This window comes from Phyllobates terribilis, unplaced genomic scaffold (assembly GCF_046119375.1).
Source record: "Phyllobates terribilis strain yellow unplaced genomic scaffold, ASM4611937v1 Scaffold_2__4_contigs__length_985480577, whole genome shotgun sequence".
In the NCBI taxonomy this organism is placed as follows: Eukaryota; Metazoa; Chordata; class Amphibia; order Anura; family Dendrobatidae; genus Phyllobates; species Phyllobates terribilis.
In genome coordinates, this window is record NW_027362762.1 from 645,874,301 (window position 1) to 645,895,853 (window position 21,553).

Here is a 21,553-nt window from a genome sequence, read left to right on the forward strand (position 1 = left end):
TGACCGAAAAAGAATGGTAAAAAATAAAAAATAAATATTGTACTTACCTTCTGATGGCCTCCGGTGTCCTTATCCGATGCGTCTTGGCTTGCCGGCAGCTCACGGTGGATAAAAGGACCTGTCATGACGTCATTTAGTCATGTGACGGGTCATGCGACCGCCGACATCAGCGGTCGCGTGACCCATCACATGACTAAATTACGTCATGGCAGGTCCTTTTTAGACCATCACGAGCTGCCGGCAAGCCAGGACGCATCGCTAAGGACACCGGGGGCCATCAGAAGGTAAGTATAATGTATATTTTTTATTTTATTCTTTTTTTTTACAGGTACTATGGTACCCGGGTCCAGGGAGAGTCTCCTCTTCTCCAAACCCAGGTACCATAAGCACATTGAAACGCATGGATTCCGCATGTACAGATGCAGTGATGCGGATGTCATGCGGTCCAATGCAAGTCAATGGCGGCGAAAACGCCGCGATTCCGCAAAATAATTGGTAGTGCTGCGTTTTTTTCCGCAATGATAATCCGCAGCGGAAATTTCCGCAGCATGTGCACAGCACATGCGGATTATCATTGGGGAACATGGCAGGCCTTTTACCAAGCGTTTTTAAGCGTTTCTGTAGCGCAATTGCCACTGCAGAAACGCTTAAAAAACATATAGTGGGCACACAGCCTAATACTATGTTATAAAAATCTTGACATTTTTAATCTATTTTGGTTATTCTATCTAGCCAGAAATTACTGTATAGCATGTGGCAGTTGTAATGAAACCGGACCATTCAGACACAATATCTGTGTGTAAAACAATCCCGTCTTGATCTTCGATCTTCACATGGCTCATTCATATAATGTGCTTCACAGTGTGGTGGATATTTAGCTATACTCTGCTCTGTGCCTTCCCAACCGTCACGACTGTGGCTTTGTACCTAAAAGAAAACCAAAGATAAACATAATTTACAAATCTGTTTTCCCACCCCTAATCAAACACTGGTTTATCAGCTATAATTATCTGTCTTTGGACCCACCACTCTACTGAAACCATGTTAACCAAAGTCACTAACGATTTGCCAAAGCGATCTGTCAAAGCCTTAGGACAGGTCACTAGAGCACGGGACAGCAAGATAAATCAAGTGCCTAAAAATGGGGTCTTTCAGAGGAAGGCAAAAAGAGACTAAGGCTGAGTTCACACGATGCGTTTTTCATGCGTTTCCGCGGCGTTTTTGCAGTTGCGTAAACGCCGCGGAAACGCATGAAAAACGCATGGTAGAAGGGCAGCAATGTTCCCCAATTGAAATCCGCATGTGCTGTGCCCATGATGCGGATTTTTCCGCAGCGTAAACGCTGCGGTCAAAAATCCGCAGCATGTCAATTAATTTTGCGGAAATGCTGCTCTTTTGCCGCCATTGACTTGCATTAGACCGCATGGAATCCGCATCACTGTATATGTTGATGCGCTTTTCATGCGGTCTAATGTGCGGATGGTACCCGGGTGTGGATGAGAGGACTCTCATCCAGACCCAGGTACCATTAAAAAAAAAGAATAAAATAAAAAATATATATATTCTCACCTTCTGACGGCCCGCGCAGCGCTCCTGCTTGATTCCCCGCACTTCGCGGTTGAATGAAGAAGGACCTTCGCTGACGTCAGAGTCATGTGACGGGTCACGTGACGCTGACGTCGGAAGGTCCTAAAGTCTTCACTGGGTTCAAATCCCACCAAGGACAACACCTGCAAGGAGTTTGTATGTTCTCCCCGTGTTTGCCTGGGTTTCCTCCGGGTTCTCCGGCTTCCTCCCACACTCCAAAGACGTACTTATAGGGAATAATAACAGAGGCTGAGTTGGTTACAGCAATACAAACAAGTCAAGAAGTAATTTGGCTGAGAAAGCTTAACAAGTAACAACCAATTGGACATGCACAGAGCTTTGAAGGCAACCAATGTCTGACACTTGCACAGATGGAAAGAGTTAACCAAAGAACCAAACTTATTGATGTGAAGATCCAAGCTACAACTAAGGATAATGGATAGTTTTATAAAGCAATTGATTTGTAAGAAGACATTCTGGGCTAATAAGGAAGTTGGTGCTAATATACTAAGCGTTAGCAGATGAATTCCAATAGTAGGAAGATGAGGTTCTATCAGGCGCTGTCCGCTGATATTATCAGAATGTGAACAGTTTGATTCTATCCTCAAATTGACTTACTTATATGTCACAAAAAAAATCAAATAAAATATAAGGCATTAAAAGTGCTACAACAAACGCGTTTTCAATTTTGAATCAAAGTCTTCATCAGGTAAAAACACATGGGTACAGTGGATTGCAACTGACATTTACAGAAGAAAAGGTGAGAAAAAACAGCAGGTCAAAGGTTCAGTAAGTGGGCTACGGAGGCCGAGAAGGGTCAGAATTGCAGACTGGTAATGCATTATTAAACGCACTTCTATTAATGCTGCCAGTAGAGGTCCACAGCATGACTGCTGTTAATTTACTCCTTTATATGTAATCATGTGTATGGCCACAAGATGTCACTTTAGATATTTTTAAGATGTTCTAAAGTTGTAATTCTAATGTGTTTCCACTAGATGTCATTGGTGTGGTTATTATTAATTGGCTCTTTTGAATGTAGAACTTTTTCTGCTATTAGCTGTCACTGTAGGGCCCTCTTCATTTATTCATTTTGTAGCACCATTAAAAGTGCTTTACAGAGATCACAAACACCGTCCCCATTGGGGCTCACAATCCAATCCTATCAGTTTGTTTTTTGAATATTATTATGGTTATCGGTTTTGATTTATGGGAAATATAAAAAATATAAAGTGTTAAAATGTAAAAATAAGTTAAAAAATGAACATTTTTGCTACATTATTGGATTATAAAATGGCCTCAGAGATTTCATTCAGTCTGGTTGTAAAGTACAGAGTTTGAACATCTAGAAGACTTCTCGTTTCTTCAGGACTTCCAATATATTGTATCTTCTGAAATATGATCGATGGGTGTGATTTTAAGTTTTTGGGAATCAGATGCATGATGACAAGTAAAATCTTTTGACACATTGTGTCTACGGGTTTTGAAAGGGTGATTATTTAATGTCATGTAGCATTTGAACAGTCATGGCAACATATTGTTGTTGATATGGACATTCTAGCAGGTACAGTATATAACGAATTTGCTTTGGCACGTAAAATGTTCTGTGATTTTAGTCTGTGGCAGGCTGAAAAGATGTCTGGTTATGTGCTATTATACAGCAGCACAGACATTGAGAATGACAACATGGAATCATCCTTTTATAGGTAGGCATATACACAGTGTGGACGAATTTTGTGTCGAAATTGCTGTAGAGTGAGGTGACATATATAGTTATGAGTCTATAGTTTTCATTTCAGATGTATCTGTTCAATTCTTTATTCAGCTGAGTGGAGTCCTTTAGGTGGCTGGGGAGATTTGCGACATATTCCCGAAGATAGGGATCTAGATAATGAGATAAATGACAAGTAGCTGTAACGCACATGGTAGTGGAACCACTGGGCCGTGGACTGAGGAGATCCTGGAGGGGCCTGACTAGGCAAACACCTGACTCTTTGCTGGAGCCCCTGATGGTGTGGTTAGACTTGGCTCCAGATGTGTGTCAGGTGCTACTCCAGGACAGAGGTAAGGTACACGGAAGCTGACCTACAAAGGGGTAGGACGCTGGAACAGCCAGTAATGGATGGCACAGCAGGCACAGGCAGGTGTTGGACAGGTACTGGCAGACTCAGCTGGCATACAAGCTGATACGGCAGGTACTGGCAAGCACGGCTTGTATACAGGTGAAAATTCTAGAATACAGAAAGGCATGGCAGGTGCTGGCAGGCACAGCTGGTATACAGGGATACAAGAACAGGGGACCTGACAACTAGCAAGTGTGCAGACAAACTGACAGAACACGTTGCTCAGACTCCTCCCAACAGGTGGAGGTGCCTTAAATAATAAGTGTCTCTGAGCGATTGGCTGGGGACACTTTAGGACAGTGTGCGCTGTCTCTTTAAAAGACCAGGGATGCATGTGCGTGCCCCAAGCGTAGTACCCAGGGATCTGCCAGATGTGCGCAGACCCTGGGAGACCACAGCAGCAGGAGGAAGTGCGGGCCGAGGACCAGGGCGGTGAGTGAGTCGGCATCCCTTCGGGGGAAGAGGAGAATGGGAATCACGCAGGGATCCTGGCGCTACAGAAGCTGAGTTAATACTGGAAATTAATGACCAACCTGGGGGATTTGGTAAAGATTTGTGTATTTTGGGTAGATGATAGAAATAGGGTATAGCTGGATGTGAGATAAGTACAGAAACTTTTTCCTCTTGTGAGTATTTTATTGCTTGTTGCTTCATTGATAAGTTTTTGAAGAGTAGTATATAGTATCATAAAGAATCTGTTTAGCTTCATCCTGATATTCTGCAATAATTCTGTATCACAATACTGCCACTTCTCAATAACAAGCCGTGAGTCAGTATAGTCAAGGAGTCCGAGGACAATAGCCAGGAGGGTACGTCATAAACAGTGGGAAGAGAAAAAGACGTAGAGAGGTCCCGGTCCATGGTCAAAATACCGGGAGGATAGCGGATCAGAGCAAAGGGATTAGACAAAGGGATGGTCAGAACGAGGTCCAAGGTCAGGCAGCGATAGCTCAATAAGCAAAGCACTAGGCACAGAGAAAGCAAAGCACTAGGCACAGAGAAAACAAACCACACACAGCTGAAGCCACGATTGGCAGCTATCTGGGACTGCCAGCCCAGTTAAGTAGCTGAGTAATCAATCAAGGAAATGGAGCACCTGGCAAGAGTTCAGCACCTCTCAGTCTCAGATTGGAAGTCCGAGCTGTCAATCAAAACACAGAGCTCAGCACGCCCCTGCACTAGACTGGACAACTGAGCTGTCAATCACTGCGTCCTAAGACACACTGAGGGGTAGAATCGTTACATTCCTCCCTTGTCTGCTGACCCAAAGTCCGTGTCTTTATTGATTTTAAATGCACCTAGGACTAGTTTTTCTTTTCTCAATAAATTAGTTTTTTTATTTGGATGTGTGTGTTGTGTTTTTGAAAGATCCTGGAGATCACTGAGGACTGCATCATGGAATGTCTTAATGATGTGTCCCTGACTCACCAGTGGATGAAACTTTGTAGATAGGTTTATATCTTTATGTTTAAATAAACTGTCCAGGATATCCGTGACTATTTATTTTGCTATATATATCCTTCTTTGATTTTTTCTTTTTGCTTATTGCAAAATGTCTATGGAGAGTTAATTTGTGTTATTCTGTGATAAATCCAAAAATAAGTTGAAGTGTTCTATAATGTTAGAAGGTGAAAAAAATAAGCCTTTCTCCAAGAGGGTTGGTTCGTATGGACTCAATCTGTTGTCTGACACGTTGAATATTTTTACTGTTTCCCTGGTGGGTGTTAATTTTTGTTTTATATACCATTTTTTTCTATTTTTCCTTCATTTCTTTCCCCATATTTTAATTTCCTTACCATTTATTTTTGTTTTATTGGAAACAATGTAGTAATTAAACCTAAGTAAATAAGATAAAGAGGGAGGCAGCAGTCAGCGAATACAGAATTGTGCTATGCTTTTTCGCATTGTTCACAAAGTGTGCACTGACATATACATCTTCTCTTTTAACCTAACAGTATTTCATTAGGGAGAGACTCCACTATCTGTCCCTTTTTATTGCATATAGTATTAACTAGCTGTTGAATAAAGGGTTTGGAGTAATAGCAACAGCTGCAGACTTATGCTGGAGGGACAATGTTGAGCAGACAGTAGTTTGTTTAGTCTGTACTGTATGCCTTTTCAATTGTTTTAATGGTGTCACTTCTTTCCTGTACCCTCCATGTTGTTGATGGTGAAGATAATGGTGGCTTTATGTCCTGAATAAAACAGTTCATTCTCCCACAATGTTTGAGTGTTGATGATTTGCTTAAAGTATAAAGGGACTCAGCACAGAATGACTGTTCAAACCAAGTACAGATGTTCAGTGCACCCTTGGTGTGGCTAAACATTTAAGTGCACCTTCCCACCTACTTGTTTTCCCTCTATCTATGCCCCCTTTTGTTTTGTTGACAGCCCTGGCTTTATAGAGCCAGAGAAGGGCAGAGATAGATGTATTCATTCATCTCTCACCTAATCTACGGCTACTGTCCCACACACAATCTCCGAATCTCCAAGAGTACTCTTGTGCATACTCTGGAACGCACTGTCCTAACCAACTCTGCCCTGTCTTTCAAATGCAACCTGAAAATCCATCTATTCAAAAAAGCTTACAGCCTGCAAAAAAGCTAATGCCACAACACTGCCATATGAGCAGTCTCTCCTCTCACCTACTGTCTCCTTCCCCATTACCTTATAGTTTCTATAGTGACAAAGTTGAAGTTACGCAGGGGATGGATCTTTCAGCAAGACAATGATCCAAAACACCGCTCCAAATCTACTCAGGCATTCATGCAGAGGAACAATTACAATGTTCTGGAATGGCCATCCCAGTCCCCAGACCTGAATATCATTGAACATCTGTGGGATCAGTTGAAGAGGGCTGTCCATGCTCGGCGACCATCAAACTTAACTGAACTGGAATTGTTTTGTAAAGAGGAATGGTCAAAAATACCTTCATCCAGGATCCAGGAACTCATTAAAAGCTACAGGAAGCGACTAGAGGCTGTTATTTTTGCAAAAGGAGGATCTACTAAATATTAATGTCACTTTTCTGGTGAGGTGCCCATACTTATGCACCTGTCAAATTTTGTTTGAATGCAGATTGCACATTTTCTGTTAGTACAATAAACCTCATTTCAAGGCAGAAACATTACTGTATCCAACAGTTATTACATATATCAAACTGAAATAGCTCTTGCAAAAACACCAATTTTTATAAAACATTAAGCTTAAGATTAATAGGGGTGCCCAAACTTTTTCATATAACTGTATTTGTAGGGTTTTTTTTACATTTTGATTAGAGATTTGCGGATCGCTTTGCGCAACCCCGGTCCAGGTGAGTGCTCTTTGTCTGTGGACAGGGCTTGCGCAAACTTCCTCACCTTCCCAGTGATCCCATGTTCAGCTTATGATTTGCTGGTCTGGAGCATCGTCAAAAGTGAGCTGTAATCAGCACAGATGACGTCACGCCAGGCCGATGATCAAATGCCGCGCCAGAGAGCACTGACCGGGACTGTGGTTGCATGAAGCGATCCATCCATCTCTAACATTATTATTATCGCTTAATATTAAGCAGAATGAAGTATATTGACATAACACAGTATGATGCCTTCACAGCTCCCCATACAGTATGATGGTTTCCACAGCCCTCAACACAGTATGATGTCTCCATGGCCCCTAAAACAGGATAATGGCTCCCACAGTACCCCAGACAGTATGATCCACCAAATCTCTCCAAACAGAATAATCCCCCATAGCTCTACACACAGTATGATGGCCCCCACAGCTCCCCACACAGTATGATGGCCCCTACAGCTCCCCATACTTACAGTATGATGCCCCCATAGCTTCCCACACAGTATGAAGCGGCAACACAGTATCATGTCCCCCCAGTACATTCCTGCACACTTTATGATCCCTAGAGCACCATGCATAAAGTATAATGGCCCATACAGTACCCCACATAGTATAATCCCCGTGGTCTGATGGATTCCACACAGCATGATGTCTTCACACATTTCCCCTATAAGTGAATAACAATAAAAAAAATGCTACTCACCTGTCCTCGCTCACAGACACGATCTAGTTACTTTTACTCCATCCTGCACAGGCTGGCATGTCAGTCACACTGTTGTGGGCATGCTTCCAGCACGTAGTATCATTGATATGCCCACAGTGGTGAGACTGACATCTCAGTGTGTGCAGGGAGAAGGAGAAGTTGTCATCCCTCTTGAACCTGCAATTGTACATTACTATTGCAGTATATAGTGAAAAATACGTTCTTCTATGAAGTCCACCACACAGGAGGACCAAGATGACGGCAATGAGAGCCTTCAGAGGGTCTTACATATGCCCTTAGCAGTAAAAAGACATCTTTATTCCAAGCAAAGTTGTCCTATGTTGATGTTTTCGGTGATGTACAGCATTTTACAACGATTAACCACATTGTTGCATGGAGACACACTTGGCAGCTTACCTTGTAATGATATTTTCTCCCAACAACAGAAAGTAAAGGGTCATCAAATGCACAGCAGGTTTTTAGAGTCGGTGACAGCTCGGTTCTAAAAAGATATGGCCAATAATAACAAACAGTCATAGTGTAACACTTATTGCAGGTTATCCTTCAAAGTAACTATCAAACTATAACATTATGTTAAGACTATGTATTCTACAGACTCTGTATAACATATTACTGACATTATTTTGTTGCATATCTCAGAAAATTAAAGTTATGATTCTAGTTAAACAAATCTATCTTTACAGGAAAAGTATTAGATAATCTCTTTAAAACTTGTTTTCTTGTAAACTTTATAGTATGTTTCCACTGATTTTTACTTACATGGTATCAACATATGATCTTTTGTTTCCAGACGTTCGTAGAATCACCAAGAAAATTGTCATAAAGAAAAGAGCTAGAACTGCTCCTATTATTGCCCCAGCTGCGGCCAAGGATGATGTGTCCTTTAATGGATATTCTATAGAGTAACAAAGTCAGGGGTATAATTCATATCAAATGCTTTAATACCACTTGTTTTTTTATTCAGTCACATTGAAGGGAATCTGTCACCAGGTTTTTGGCACGTAATCTAAGAGCAGTATAGTATAGAAACAGAAACCCTGATTCCAGTGATGCATCACTTACTGGGCCTCTTGCTGTTGTGTTTATAAAACCATTGTTGTATCCACAGGATATTATCACTAGAGGACAGTTTGCTCAAAAGCTACAAATCAGTGGTGTGGGAGGGGTTATACAGAGCTCAGTATTCTGAGAACTGAGAGATCTGTAGCAGATAAAACAGTTTTTAATCAAAACTGTAGCACCCAGTAAACTAAGTGACACAATGCTGGAATCAGAGTCTCTGCTCCTACATCATGCTCCTCTTAGATGGGGTAACAAAATCTGGTGAGATTCCCTTTAAGCATTGCATTGGTTGTTGGAAACTTGATCAGCAATAACTTCCTGATCACTGGGGGTCTGACCAATAGGGAACAGCCCCATGTGAATCGAGCGATGGTCGATCACTGCTCCACTCATTCTTATGGTAGTGCCAATCAGATCAGCGGAGCACAGCGCACAACTATCTCAGCTAAGAATGAGCTGTTCGGCTGATCTTCAGCACTCCCATATGAATGGAGAGGCAATGTGTATTATCAACCACTCCATTTACACAGGGCCTGGTTCTCGGGATTGGTGGTGATTCCAGAGGTAGACCCTCCAATCATCAGGAAGTGATCCCAATGTAAGGGTGTGGAGAGTGACTGTCGTGTTCTTGCCCCTGAAGACAATAATTGTGCTAAGTGAATAGTGTCATGCATTTTTGTAGATGTATTGTAATATGTTAATTGTGGACTATGTCATGAGGCTTTAGGAATGTAATGTTTAGTAATGCATAGTATTTTAGGTAATGTTGCTGCTATGTGGGTACTGTAAAGGTAATGCCTAGTCTGAGTAATGTACACTCCAGCACGAGCATAGGGTAAGCACAGGCATTGTAAGTGTAATATGCTGAGTGCATACTGTTAGAAGATAGCAACTGTAGTTAAGTAATTGAAAGGTTAAGTCTGCCCAGCAACAGACTACTGGGGCAGGCAGAGTAAAGAGACAGTTAATGATTGGTCTGACCAACAGTGGGAGGGATTTGGGCCAGTTAAAGAGAACCATTTCCTCGTTTAGTTAGTGAGAGAGTTCGTTGGTGACAGTGACAAGGTCAAATTCATGGTGCAGTGGACTGATCGCAACAACAGCACATTTTGTTCTGAGCGGTATGGGACCTTACAAAATTCCCTGAGAACATTCCAGCATTGTCCAGAGCCTAAGGCTTGATACAGGTGCTATGGGGAGCACCTTAACTCCTTCCGTACAGAGGAAGATGGACGTGGAACTGCGCAAGGGAAATGCAACTAATCTTGGAAATACTATGGGGCAGACGGGAAATCCCTGGGGCTGAATGAACCAGTAAGTGTAAAGATAGTTCATGCTAAACAAAAGGAAAACATGAAAGTGTGCTTTGCTATGGACCTAAGCAACATAAAAGGTTGTGCCCAATACTGCGTGTTTGTTTATGATGAAAATGGACAGTTAAGTAAACTTCTTTATTACAAAACGAACTGGGTATCCCCTGATGTGCGCGCGGCTGTTCCTGAGGATGGAGACCAAAAGGCAGAGGAGGCCTACGGTCTGCAAGTGAGTGTAATGCACCCTACACGAGACAGCACACTGGGACGAGGACACAAATTTCCTGTAGAGTGTGAGGGGGAGATGGAGCAGCAGCTCGACCACGGCTACCTCCCTCTGGCACCTTACAAATCCTCCAGTCATCAGGAAGTTATCCCCAATATTTAGGATAGGGGATAAATTCTAAACTTGCGAATATCCTTTTGACTCCTTAAGGACCAAGTCAATTTGGACCTTCATGACCAGGCCCCATTTTTCAAATCTGACAAGTATCACTTTATGTGGTAAGAACTCTGGAATCCCAACATATCTCAGTAATTCAGTGAATGTTTTTTTGTGACACATTATACTTTATGCTATTTGTAAATTTAGGTTGATATGTTGTGTTTATTTATGAAAATATCAGAAATTTGATGAAAAATTTGAAAACCTAGCAACTTTTCAATTTAAGTTAATAAATAACATTTTCCATATGTCTACTTTATGCCAGTGTCATTTTCAAGCGTCCTTTTATTTTCTTAGTTTGTTAGAAGGATTACAATTTTTGCAGCTATTTCTATCTTTTTTCAGGAAATTTACTAAACATTTTTAGGGACCTATTCACATTTGATCTAACTTTGAGGGTTCTGTATATTGGAAAATGCCCCCAAAGTGATACAATTTTAAAAACTTAAAGTTTTGAAAACTTGTGTCACAGATTTTGTTAACCCTATTGGTGTTTCACAAGAATTAATACAACATGAATTGAAGTAATTAAAATTATATTTTTTCCACTAAAATGTTGCTTACACATCAAATTTTTCATTTTCACTAGGAACATTAGGAGAAAATGGACCCCACAAGTTGTTTCCCACTTTTGTCTGAATACAGTGATACCATCTGTATGTGGTCGAAAACTACTAGACTGGACAAATGTCAGGTCCCATAAGGGAAGGTGCGCTATTTGACTTTTGAAGCACAAATTTAGCTAGAATAGATTGGAGGTTCCAAGTCGCATTTGCAGAGTCCCCTAGCAGGTGTGTAACGTTTGTGGTCGCAGAGGGTGCGACAGCATCCGGGCCCGTGCTGGAGGGGGGTCACCGATGCCAATTTCACCTGGATGTGCGCCCTTGGCCGCAAATTCTGGTGAAATGTATTGAGGCGCAAAGACCGACTGCCTCCCTGTGCTGCAATATGCGCTGCAGGCTAATTAGAAGCCGGAAGCAGACGTTGCCTTGCTAGTGAAGGCCGACAGCAGATGTTGGCTTGCTAGTGACGAGCGGCACATGTCAGTGACCTCATGTGCTGTGCTGCATGTGCTGTTATGCTGACGTCACCAGCTGGCTCCTGCACCAGCTATAGAAGAGGATGCTGCATGGTGTGGGAGTGGAGGAAAGTGAGAATAATCATTTGTTTCCTTTTAAAATGTGCTGGAGAAGAACAGAAGGGGCCCAGGATGGGGGCATTGTACCAAAATGGGGACATTATACTAGAATGGGGGACATAACACCAGAATGGGGGACATTATACCCGAATGAGGTACATTATACTAGAATAGGGACATTATAGCAGAATGGAGGACATTATACCAGAATGGTGACAATATGCCAGATTGGGGTCATTATACAAGGATGGGGGACATTATTCCAGAATGGCGACATTATACCAGGAAGTGTTGCACTAAACCAGGAAAGGGACCAGAATGGGGGAAAATGTTATAGTATGGGGCCCAGAATGGCTGGCATTATTACTGGAAAGTTACTGGAAAGTGCCAAAATAATTACTGGAAGGAGAAAGGACAGGGGGCATTGTTATATGGGGTACGAACAAGTATGTCTTGATAGGATCTAGAACTCTACAAGGGCCCATACATCTGACAAACATGCAGGTGGATGCCCAGTTCCAAATTTTGCACCGGCGCACATCAGACTCTAGTTATGTCACTGTCCTCTAGGTTTACTGTATATAACATTGGGCCATGAAATTGAAAATTCATACTTGTCACTAAAATGTTGATTTAGCCCAATTTTTTTTCATTTTTCATTTTCACAAAGAGTAACATGAGAAGATGGACCCTACAATTTGTTACCCACTTTCTTTTGAATGCTCTGATACCCAGTATGTGATCAGAAACTACTATTTGGACAAAAGGCAGTGTTTGGAATGGAAGAAGCGGTATTTGGCTTTTTGAGCTCATATTTGGTTGGGATAGATTGTAAGCGCCACAACGCATTTGTAGAGACTCTGTGGGGCCAAAACAACAAGGAGTCCCACAAGTGACCTCATTTTTTAAACTACACCCATCATGAAAATCATCTAGAGGTATTGTGAGCATTTTAAAATGTTTCGGCGCATGGCAGTGCTTGGAAAGGAAGGAGCTCCATTTCACTTTTGAATGCAAAATTGGCTGGAATAATTAGCCGAACACCATGTCACGTTTGGAGAGCTCCTGATGTGCCTAAACAGCGGAAACCCCCCACAAGTGACACCATTCTGAAAACTAGACCGCTCAGAGAACTTATCTAGAGGTGTGATGAGCACCTTGAACCCCAAGGTGCTTCGCAGAAGTTAATAACATTGAGCTGTGAAAATTAAACAATATATATTTTTCCCACAAAAATTTAGTTTTAGCCCCAAATTTTCATTTTCACAAGGATAGCAGGAGAAAGTGGACCCAAAAATTTGTTATGCAATTTGTCCTGAGTACACAGATACCCCATATGTGATCGAAAACTACTTTTGTGGCACAGTGCAAAGCTCAGAAGGCAAGAAGCACCATATTGGAGTTCAGATTTTGCTGGAATGGTTGGAGGGTGTCATATCACATTGGCAGAGCCCCTGAGGTGCCAGAACAACAGAAACCCCCCATATGTGACCTCATTTTACAAACTACATCCCCCAATGAATTCATCTAGGGGTGCAGTGATCATATTGACACTACATGTGCCTCATAGAATTTTATACCATTGGGCGGTGAAGAAAGAATAAATTACATTTTAACCACCAAGATGTTGTTTTAGCTCCAAGTTTTTACCTTCTCTAAGGGCTAATAGGATACATGTTTATAACAAACTGAAGTCCATTTTTTCCTGAGTGCGCCAACACTCTACATTTAATCGGGAAATACTTTTCAGGGATAGTGCAAAGCTCGGAAGTCAAGGAGCACCATATTATAGTGCAGATTTTACTGCTATGGTTTGCGGGTGCCATAACCCACTGAGAGAGCCTCTGAGGTGACAGAGCAGCCGAACCCGCATAAGTGACCACATTTTACAAACTACCCCTCTCAATGAATTAATCTAGGGGTTCAGTGATCATATTGACACCATGCGTGTGGCACAGAATTTTATACCATTGGGCAGTGAAGAAAAAATGATTTCATTTTTACCACCAAAATTTTGTTTTAGCCCCAGATTTTACATTTTCACATGGGAAAGTAGTTACAAATGGCACCAAAATATGTCCCAGAATTTCTGCTGAACGTGGCAATACCCCATATGTGGCTGTACAGTACTGCTTAGCCACACAGCAAGACTCGGGAGGAATGGATGGCTATTTGCCTCCTGGAGCGCAGATTTTTCTAGAATAGTTTTAAGATTCCATATATAGAGCCCCCAAGTGCTAGAAGAGCAGAATCCCCCCCCTCAAGTGACCCCCATTTTGGAAATTATACCCCTTTGGGAATTTATCTACAGGTGTAGTGACTATTTTGACTCCATGGTTTTTTTTCCAGAAACAAGCAGCAGTGGATGTTGCTGAGTGAAAATTCCAAACACCCGTTTTAGTACGTTGTAGTGCCCAACTTGTGCTTCTGAAGACATGCACCCATAAATTAGGTGGGCTCTCACCGCTACAGAAATGTCAAAAATGTGGACGCTAAATGTGGTTTAGGCACACTGTATGGCTCAGAAGGGGGGGGGCATTTGGATTTAGGAGCACAGAATTCATTGGATTTCTTTTGGGGGGCAAGGAGCCACAGGGCTTTTCTAAAGCCTTTGTACTACCAGTAACATGGAAGCCCCCCTATATTTTCATTAACAGATGATGGACCTGAGTGGGGACTTTTTTTGTGAGTTGAGTTGAAGCTTTTGTTGGGGACAGTTTACATAACATTTTGGATCACATTTATCCTGCGCTCTACACTGAGAACTTACATTGGGGTTTCCATCTACATGTGAGTGACGTGATTCAGATGAAACCCCTAAGGGATCAATTCACTATAATGAGGCAGCAGAGTTACTCTGGACTCTGTCTGGTCTCTGTTCAGCAGTGTTCTTCTTTTCAGAAGCACACAAAACTGGCTGATGGCACTTTTATGCACACCTAAAAAGATGGACACCGCTGGATCACAGGTCAGATGGTGTCCACAGTGCCTCCATCTGCCTCATTATAGGGAAACATCCACCGGGGGTTCAGTCTGAATCATGTATTTCAGAGATTTACATGGAATCTCATCGCAGGATATATGTGAGCAGAGCTTTACTGTGATCTTTGGGAGGCAGAATGAACAAATCAACAGTAGATCAAAAATTGGTTTTAATTATTTTTTATGCCATTCCTCGTGCGGTATAAGTGATTAGACGACTTTATTCTTTGGGTTGGTGCGATAACAGATTTATATAGTTTTTTAACCCCTTCCCGACATGCACCATATATACGGTGCTGCGGGAGCTGGGTTCCCGCAAAGCACTGCATATATATACAGCTCCTCGATCGCGCGGGCTCACGCTGAGCGCAGCCGAGATTGAGTGTGGATGTCAGCTCTATGTGAGAGCTGACACCCGGCAGCAATGCCCATGATGGGTGCTAGCACCGATCGCGGGTGTTTAACCCCTATGATGCTGCTGTCAATAGTGACAGCAACAACACGGGGCATCGCAGAGGGAGTGAGCTCCCTCTGTGCTTCCATCAGCATAGCGCGATGCAATCGCGTTGTGATGATGGTCTCTATGGTGACCCCCGATGCCAAGATGGCAACGGGGTCCTTCAGGAAGATGGCCAGTCAGCGCCTGCTGAGAGAGCAGGAGCTGAGATGCCTCCTTCCTGCCTATCAGACGCTGATCTGGTGCTCAGCAGTGCAGAAGCATTGCAGAGTATTAGATCAGCGATCAGAGCAAGGAAAGTTGATGTCCCATAGTGGGACAATTTAAAAAAGTTAAAAAAAAGTTAATAAAAATTCTAAAAATATTTTAAAAAAATCACAAAATAAAGAACAAAAAAAAAGAAAAAATATTAATCCAATAAATACATTTATCTGTGTAACAAAAAAAAAGTACACATATTTGGTATCTCTGCATCCGGAACAACCAGACTTATAAAATTGTCCCACTAGTTAACCCCTTCAGTGAACACCATAAAAAAAATAAATGAAAAACAAGGGAAAAAACTGTTTTTTCAAAATACCGCCAAACAGTGGAATAAAACGCGATCAAAAAGACAAATGTAAATAAAAATGGTACCGCTGAAAACATCATCTTGTCTCGCAAAAAACAAGCTACCATACAGCTCTATCAGCTTAAAAATAAAACAGTTATAGCTCTCAGAACAAAGCGATGCAAAAATAATTATTTTTTCTATGAAATAGTATTTATTTTGTAAAAGCGCCAAAACATATGTAAAAAACTAGAAATGTGGCATCGCTGTAATCGTACTGACCTGAAGAATAAAGCTGCCTTATCAATTTTACCACATGCGGAACTGCATAAATAAAAAAGATTCTTGACTGGTTGGTTTTTGTTCAATCTGCCTTCAAAAATCTGAATATAAAGCGATCAAAAATCGTCATGTGCCCGAAAATGCTACCAACAAAAACGCTACTTCATCCTGCAAAAAGCAAGCCCTCACATGACTGGCAGCATGACATGACAGCTCTCAAAGTATGGCGATGCAAAACTAGTTTTAAAAAAAACAAAAACAAAACAAAAATGTCTTTTAGTGCGTGACAGCAGCCAAACATTAACACTAGTGTTGAGCGATACCTTCCGATATCAGGAAATATCGGATCGGATTGGATCGGGCCGATACCCAAAAAGTATCGGATATCGCCGATTCCGATACCGGAAACCAATGCAAGTCAATGGGACACAAATATCCGTATGAAAATAAACCCTGTCTTTCCTTGTAGGTTAATTCTACATGAAGGAAAACAACTAACAATAATGTAGAATGTATTGGCGGAGGTGGTTGCCCAAATCGATGGGAACAGTGCTCACAGTGAAACATGAAAAGCCGGCAATTCAGCAGCGGCATATACCGGTACCCGACAATTTAGAACAGAAAGAATAGAGCTTCACACATAGATTAGATAGATAGAAACACATCAGTCACATATATAATAAGTACAGTGACAGTGTTGGTTACTGTACTTGTCATTTAGTGTAAAGGATTTATTTAAAAAAATAATAGTGTTTTCATGCACCGTCTCTTTAAAAAAGCCGGCCGGCAATTCAGCAGTGGTACCCGACAATTTAGAACAGAAAGATAGAGCTTCACACATAGATTAGATAGATAGAAACACGTCAGTCACATATATAATAAGTAGAGTGACAGTGTTGGTTACTGTACTTGTCATTTAGTGTTAAAATAAAGGATTTATTAAAAAAAAAATTGGCATGGGGTTCCCCGCAATTTTAGTCTCTAGCGGAGGTTAAGCAGACGGCTGGGGCAGATGTTTGAAGCCTGGGAAGGGGGTAATACCCACGGAGCTTCCCAGGCTACTAATATCAGCCCCAGCTGAATACCTAGCCTTTACTAGCTATTAAAATGGGGGACCCCCCAAAAAAATGACGTGGGGTCCCCCCTATTTTAATAGCTAGCAAAGGCTAGGCCGACAGCTGGGGGCTGATATTAATAGCCCACGAAGGGTGCCATGAATATTGGCCCCCTCCCAGGCTAGAAACACCAGCAGTCAGCCGTCCCAGAAATGGCGCATCCATAGGATGCCATCACAGCCTAACACTGAGGAGCGCAAGCATGCCTGTGCTTCTCAGTGTCTGCGGGATGACAGGCTGGATGGCAGCTTTCTGCTGCGGTCCAGCCTGTCATCTCGATGTAGCAGAGCTGGAGCTGTCCTGGGAACCATCGAAAGGTAAGGATGATGTTGCTTTATTATTTTACTTTTATTGCAGGAGATCGTTGGCTTCAGCTGGAATGGGCGTGATGGTAAGTATGGTTTAATTTAGAATAATAAAGAATTGTGTGCTTATTTCAATTAAAGGACTTTATTCTGGGTGTTGTGTTTTTTTTTAAATACTTTACCAGAAATTCATGGCAGTCATGTCTAATATTGGCGTGACCCCATGAATTTCGGGCATAGGGCCAGCTGATAATACCAAGCTGGCCCTAACCCCTTTATTACCCAGTGAGCCACTGCACCAGGGCCCTGGATGAGTTGGGTACAGCACCAGAAGATGGCACTTCTATGAACGCGCCATTTTCCGGGGTGGCTGCGGACTGCAATTTGCAGCGGGGGTGGGGGGGCAGAAAGCTTGGGCCTCCCTGCGCTGCAGATTCCAGCCCCCAGCTGCCTAGTTGTGCCTGGCTGGACACAAAAATAGGGCGAAGCCCCACGGCAATTTTTTTTAATTATTTCATGAAATAATTTAAAAAAAGGGCTTCCCTGTATTTTTGTTTCGAGCCAGGTACAAATAGGCATCTGGTGGTTGGGGGCAGCCCGTTCCTGGATGCTGTACCTGGCTGGACACAAAAATATGGTGAAGGCCACGTCAAATTTTTGGGAAAAATTAAATAAGATGGAGACGCTTATTGTAGTACCAAAAATATAAGTGGCTATCTGAAATCCATTATGATGTATCCAACCTTTAATTAATATTCTGATTATATATTCTACATACAATTCATGGAAAATAGGTAGTATATTTACCCTAAATGGGAGTCATACATATAGAAAAATTGTTTAGGTTTAAAACTACCAAATATGGACATAATAAGGGCTAAATCGTAGAAACAACGAAGATCAAAAACAGGAAAACAACGATCATAAAGCCTTCAAATTTATGTAGAAATTTATCAAAGTTTATTAAGAATAGTGATAAACAGACATGGGGGTAAGATATAAATGCAGCCAGTGTGAACCATATAGATCCAGCTACACGCAGTACAGCATAAAGCTTTACACAGAAATTTTAGATATATATTCACAAATAGTACAATAAAGTGATACATTATATATTCTGTGTTAAGGTATACTTTATCTGTGAATGTATCTCACTGATACATAGCTTCTTAACACAATATACTGTCTGGGAAGAAAACTTTGTTCTGATTTATAACCCGGTGTAGGCTTTACTCTTATCATATGTAAACATTATGACAGAAGTAGAATGGTCTGTGAACAGGTCTTGTCCGCCATTGCTTATCTGTGATAGCTGGCCACTGTCACGGGATTGGAATGTTGGACAAGAACCTATGAATTTTCATGCTTATGTAATATTAGGTTGGGTAAGTCTTTTTCTAAAATGTATAAAGCTGTTGAAGAATTCAGTTATGGCAGAAGCATTGTGGACCTGTGAAGAGGACGCTCTTTACAGCGTAGGACCTAGGACGCATTCTCTGCTCATCGCTAAATGCTTCTTAAGCTAAAGTTTCCGGATGGATGATGTACATGCTACTAGGGAAATCTTTTTCTTCTTCTATCTAATAGTAAGTATGTAACCTTTATAAGTATTTAACCTTTGTAACCTTTAATCTGCAAAAGTGTACGCAATATCATAATATCATACTATTCCTTTGATTCTGTATTTTATCTTTCAAATTAACGGTTATAAATAAAATTGCGTTATATTACAAGTGGCTGCCTTCTTTAAAGCCGTATCCGAACCTTATTGCTAAAAACTTGGCAATACATAATTTGGCGTAGTCGGCAGGATACACAGAAGGCTCAGAAGTTCTTTTCTGGAAAGTAGAAGGGACTCTGTGTGATAGTTTGATATTGCTTAAAACATGCCTCTCTTTAAGAAAAAAGAGGTTGTAAGTGTTTCTGTAGAAATTCCAGGGTGGGAGCAGGCTCCTTACCATATTTTGGCCAAAGAGTGGTCGCAATGTGTTGGATTAAGTGAATCATGGGACAAATGTTTGAATGATGCTGAACCTGCTGATGTGGTGACATGTCTGCAAAAAGTGAGAGTGGCAAAAAAACAGGAATTGGGTGCTGTGAGCAGGAAAGGATGGATTTTGTTACATGCTTATAGGAGACAGCATGAGGAACGGCTTCAATTGCTGCAAAGAATGCAAGCGTTAGAACAGAAAAGGTGTGAAATGCAGAGTGCTTTGACAGTGGTGCAATGTCCGAATAGGCTGCTAAAGGATAAATGTGATGGGTATCAACATGTTGCAGAAAAGGCAGCTGTACGTGTAAAAAGATGTAGGAAAGTTTGTTGCAGACGGATCAAGCGTTCCACAGAGCTCCTGTTAGTGTGACTGGGGAAGCGGGGGCTGGGCAGATGGGTATAAGGTTTGAAAGGTTGTGAGCGTTTGTGATAGATCACGGATGAGAGATAGAAGTGACTGTAGGGATGTGGTGAGGAGGGCCAGGATTTGGAGAGATATCGCCGGCCGTCAGAAGGAGCAGGGAAAGTCTTAGCAGGAGAGGGCATGAGGTGGCTGTCTGTGTTTGGAAACACAGCTTCATTGTGCCATCTATAAGCAAACTGTTGCTTTGCATTGCCAAAAAGCTCTATTTGTGTTTCATTTGTCCACAGAACATTTTCCTAGAAGGATTGTGGTTTGTCCAGGTACTCTTCGGCAAAGATCAGTCGTTCATTTTTATGTCTTTTCTTCAACAATGGTTCCTTCCGTGGCCTTCACCCATAAAGCTCTGCTTGGTTTGGTGTGCAGCGTATGGTATTTTTTGAAACCATGACCACAGACTGTTCCAGGTTGGCCTTAAGGTCTTTGGATGTTTGACGTGTTTTTTCCACCATTCGCACCAACCTTCGAAGACCTCTCTCATCAATTTTCCTCTTTCCCCCACTTCCAGAGAGGTTCTTGATGGTTCGATGCTTGCCAAACTTCTTAACACTGCGCACTGTCGAAACTGGGATACCAAGGTCTTTGGAGATGGCCTCATACCCTTTGGAAGTCTTGTGTTTATTAATAATAGCAGTTCTGATGTCCTCCGACAGTTCCTTTGTTTTCACCATTGTGGCTTTTTAAAACACTGAAGGCAAAGGATGGTAACACCAAGTGTTGATCTGATTTAAATTTCTTTTTTCACTTTGCATTTTGTTAACTGATAAAAAAATTATAATATTAAAACTTTTTTCTTTTTTAAAGCATTTTTACTTTGCAGCATTTTTCAATACCTGCTGCTACAGATACTACTACTACTACATTTGTGTATGAAGGGATCACTATGCCTTAGATATCCATCAAATAGGCATGCAAAGGAAAAAAAACACAAGAGAAGCTGCAAAACATAGGGTAATAATGTAAGAAAAAGGTAAAATCTAGAGGGTCAAGTTGCAGACTCACCTTCAGAGGTTGTGCGGTGGGTACAACACCAGTAAATTTAAATTTTAAATTTTCATGGGATAATCATGCAGCCTCGATCCTGCATCTTCGGTTGATTGTACCAAAATCAACAAGAAGAGTAATTGGGTACATGGGGATCATATCAGCAAAGGACCTTCTATGGCCAGTAAGGTCATGGGTGTAAATTGTCCAATTGAAATGATGCTGATATAATCGGAAGAATCTTATTGAAAAGTCTCAGCCAACAACATGTTTCGGGTAACACAAACCCCTTTTTCAAGTCACAGGGTAGATCTGTCTACCTCAATTGGATAATTTGCACCCAAAACATTCCTGGATACCGAAAATCTATTGCTGATCTGATTCCCATATACCCGATTAGAAATCCATTGAAGACCTTACACAGCTTTTTGAAATGCCATAACAACCTAAGTTAAGAAAATCCAATTAACACAAACACCAATATACATTAGCATAATGTTTTTAACTAAGTTATACATGTAATGGCTGGAATACAAGTCTTTCCTTCACATTAGAGAAATTGTCACTTTCTTAGTAGCTTTATTTTTAAATAAACTCCTGATAAGCACCAGTCAGTATTTCTTTTAGCTATTTGGCAAAACTAATCGAAAATGTAATTTTAGTCAACAGGTACTATTGACCACAATATAGTATACCGATGGTACAAGAGATGACTGGGCTTAAATTCAAAGTGATCAAA

The 21,553-nt window shown here is 41.5% G+C and overlaps 1 protein-coding gene across 1 annotated transcript in view; it reads right to left on the reverse strand.

Annotated features, from left to right (window-relative positions):
* Positions 1–270: 270 nt before the first annotated feature.
* The window catches only part of NECTIN3 (nectin cell adhesion molecule 3), a 105,943-nt gene continuing 84,660 nt past the window's right edge, over positions 271–21,553 (reverse strand). The window contains exons 6-8 of the mRNA XM_073666673.1: positions 8,527–8,662; positions 8,164–8,248; positions 271–927 (exon numbers count right to left, since the gene is read on the reverse strand). Coding sequence (XP_073522774.1) covers positions 781–927; positions 8,164–8,248; positions 8,527–8,662 — 368 coding nt within the window. The 3' untranslated portion in view covers positions 271–780. The remainder of the gene's footprint in view (positions 928–8,163; positions 8,249–8,526; positions 8,663–21,553) is intronic.